The sequence below is a fragment of the Penaeus japonicus genome, unplaced genomic scaffold (assembly GCF_977035675.1).
Source record: "Penaeus japonicus unplaced genomic scaffold, GWHDUDI00000001_assembly GWHDUDI00000016, whole genome shotgun sequence".
Classification (NCBI taxonomy): domain Eukaryota; kingdom Metazoa; phylum Arthropoda; class Malacostraca; order Decapoda; family Penaeidae; genus Penaeus; species Penaeus japonicus.
In genome coordinates this window covers 28,437,932-28,440,431 of record NW_028234418.1, presented here as the reverse complement: position 1 = coordinate 28,440,431, position 2,500 = coordinate 28,437,932, and the positions used below count along the sequence as shown (strand labels likewise).

Sequence of the window (2,500 nt, the reverse complement as noted above, 5' to 3'; positions counted from 1 at the left end):
ATGTTTTTTCTTCTTCTCTTTTTATTATTTACAAAAAAAAATTGTTTTTTCCCTCTTTTTTCCTCAAAATGTCAAGAATATATACCCTCTGAGTTAAAAACTCATTATTCCAAATCAGTTGAACAAAGTTCTCAAGATTGAGAATAAGAATGATTTCTAGGTAAGCTTTGCTTGTGGCAATAAGAAAGATATTTTCCATTCAGTTTTTTTTAATGTTATAACTAGTATCTGTCATCTTGTATTTTATCAAAACTTTTTTAATCACAAGGAACAAGAGGAAAAAGCAAAGAAGAAGCTTGAAGAAGAGCAGGCTCGGCAGAAGAGGGAGCTCGAACTCTTTGAGAAGAAGATGGACGGAAAGAAATACAAGAAACGGAACAGGAAAATGACAGAATCCAACAGTGAAAAGACTTTCTGGAACACCTACAAGTCGCTTCTCATCTTTACAGCAACAGTTGTTATAGCTGTGTCCGCTTACATGATAATAGGCAGTTAGTGTGTCGTCCCAGTTGCACGATATAGGTGAATCAATGATCAACACTGTGTGTTGTTTATTAGCAGGGTTGGTGCGTTTATTCATTTGATTTTGTTTAGTAAGGATTAAAAAAAGTGGTTTTGTTTTGAACTATAGCTACTTTGGTTAGCAAGGAAAGTATACTGTAATACCATGTTGAGGTATTAGAGAGATGGTCAACAATTTATTTAAAAATAGATGAGTTTTCTTTGATAATCTTACATTCTCAGACAGCATGTATGAATGAGTAAATTTCAAGGAATGAAGAAATGTCTTCAATCATGTCTCATGTAGGTGAAGGGTATTGCATAAAATTAAGCTTCAATTTGAAAAACAGAAGCAAAGAAAGAAATAATTATGTTTTCTTGGTTTCGAGACTCTTTTATATTGTATTTTCTTCATTTAGGGCCAACCCTGCTTATTTTTCATTGAATAATGACAATTTATTTCTTATGTAGAGGAAACTCCATATTATCCATTATGGATAAGAAAAACAGGCTTGTGAATTTAAATTTGTTTTTTAAATTTAAGTACAATCATTTTCAACCAGTTTTGATTTGGTTGACATCATTAATAATGTCAAGGAATATTGACTGAATTTGTTACTCTGAAGCTAGGTTTTGTTGACTTGTATGTTTATTTGTTTGTTTTTATATTTTGAGGTGGAATGCCACCAGATATAAATAACATAATAGAATGATTATGTTATTCAGTATTGTTACTATTCAATAAAGATAACCATATCATTACAGTTGTAATTAATGGTAGCCAGCCAAAGGGGTATGTCTTAAGGTTGTGAATATGATGAATACTTAATTTTTTCTCTTATCTCCTATGTTTCTTTCTATTTCTTGTATGGTTCTATCTACAATCCCTTCTCTTTCATCTCCTCCTTTCTTAATCCTGCTCTTTTCATATTTGTTTCCTCTCTTCTGGCAAAAAACTACTATCTTTATACAGTTCATGATATATACAGTTATACTTTATACAGTTATTTTGTGACCGGAGACTTCATATGTAATGTTACGTGTAGAAGTATTGTCCTTATGTATTTAGCTGATTGATATAAAAAAAAAATCAATCTTTGTTTTTAAAGATAATAATTGCTGAATAATGCCTTTGTCACGAAACATTATTTCTTTCATCGTTTCTTTTAACATGATAGTCTCATTTTTTCATTTCTTTTAATTTATCTCATATTTAAAAATTTGCCATATCATTGTTTTGATTTTTCTCTGCCATGAAATTTGAGGAAATCCGAGATATTCATACATTAGATGGCTCTATGTAATATGATAATGTGAAGTTATGAAGCAAGGTCCTGAGGGGAGAAGAAACATTCCAGAAAATATAAACATGACAAAAGGTATTTGTTATGACGCAATCACACAAAGTCACAATAGATCTGTACTATAAACAATGCAAGTGGACTAATAGTTAAGTTAAAAAGATAATAACAAGAAACTAGTTTCGAGAAACAATTGTAAAACCCTACAGAGATTGGAAGGTGTTAAGATTATTTTTGAACTGTATAAGACTTTTGGAAATTTAAAATGTTATTATACTTTTAACTGAGTATGTATCAGTGCAATTATTAATTTACATGTAGTTAGTATAAATGATAAAAAGGTTTTTGAACAGTCTTAAGCTTTAACAGATTCTTGTATGTTTGTTTTGCTAATGTTATTTTCATTGTTTATTTTTTATTTATATAGCAAGAATCTCAAATGATGCAAAATCTCAGTCGTGGGAGTAGAGGTTTTACCAGTGGTTCCCAAAGTTTGTAAAAGTGATGGTACCCTAAACTCCCATTGTCCTTTTTTGCGGTGACCTTTTCTTTTACCACCACTATCCCACAAGAATTTGCCTTTGTGGCAGGGCACATCTTCGCCTATTCCATGAATTACTGCTCTAAACAAAATAGGTCACAGGCTCAAATAACAAATAGCAAACATACCAGAAGAATGAGAGCAACTACTTGCATAT

At 30.9% G+C, this 2,500-nt stretch overlaps 1 protein-coding gene across 1 annotated transcript in view; it reads left to right on the top strand.

Annotated features, from left to right (window-relative positions):
• LOC122243626 (NF-X1-type zinc finger protein NFXL1) overlaps window positions 1–1,260 on the top strand; it is a 12,129-nt gene extending 10,869 nt beyond the window's left edge. Inside the window, exon 16 of the mRNA XM_086545425.1 lies at window positions 269–1,260. Coding sequence (XP_086401551.1) covers window positions 269–496 — 228 coding nt within the window. The 3' untranslated portion in view covers window positions 497–1,260. The remainder of the gene's footprint in view (window positions 1–268) is intronic.
• Window positions 1,261–2,500: the final 1,240 nt, after the last annotated feature.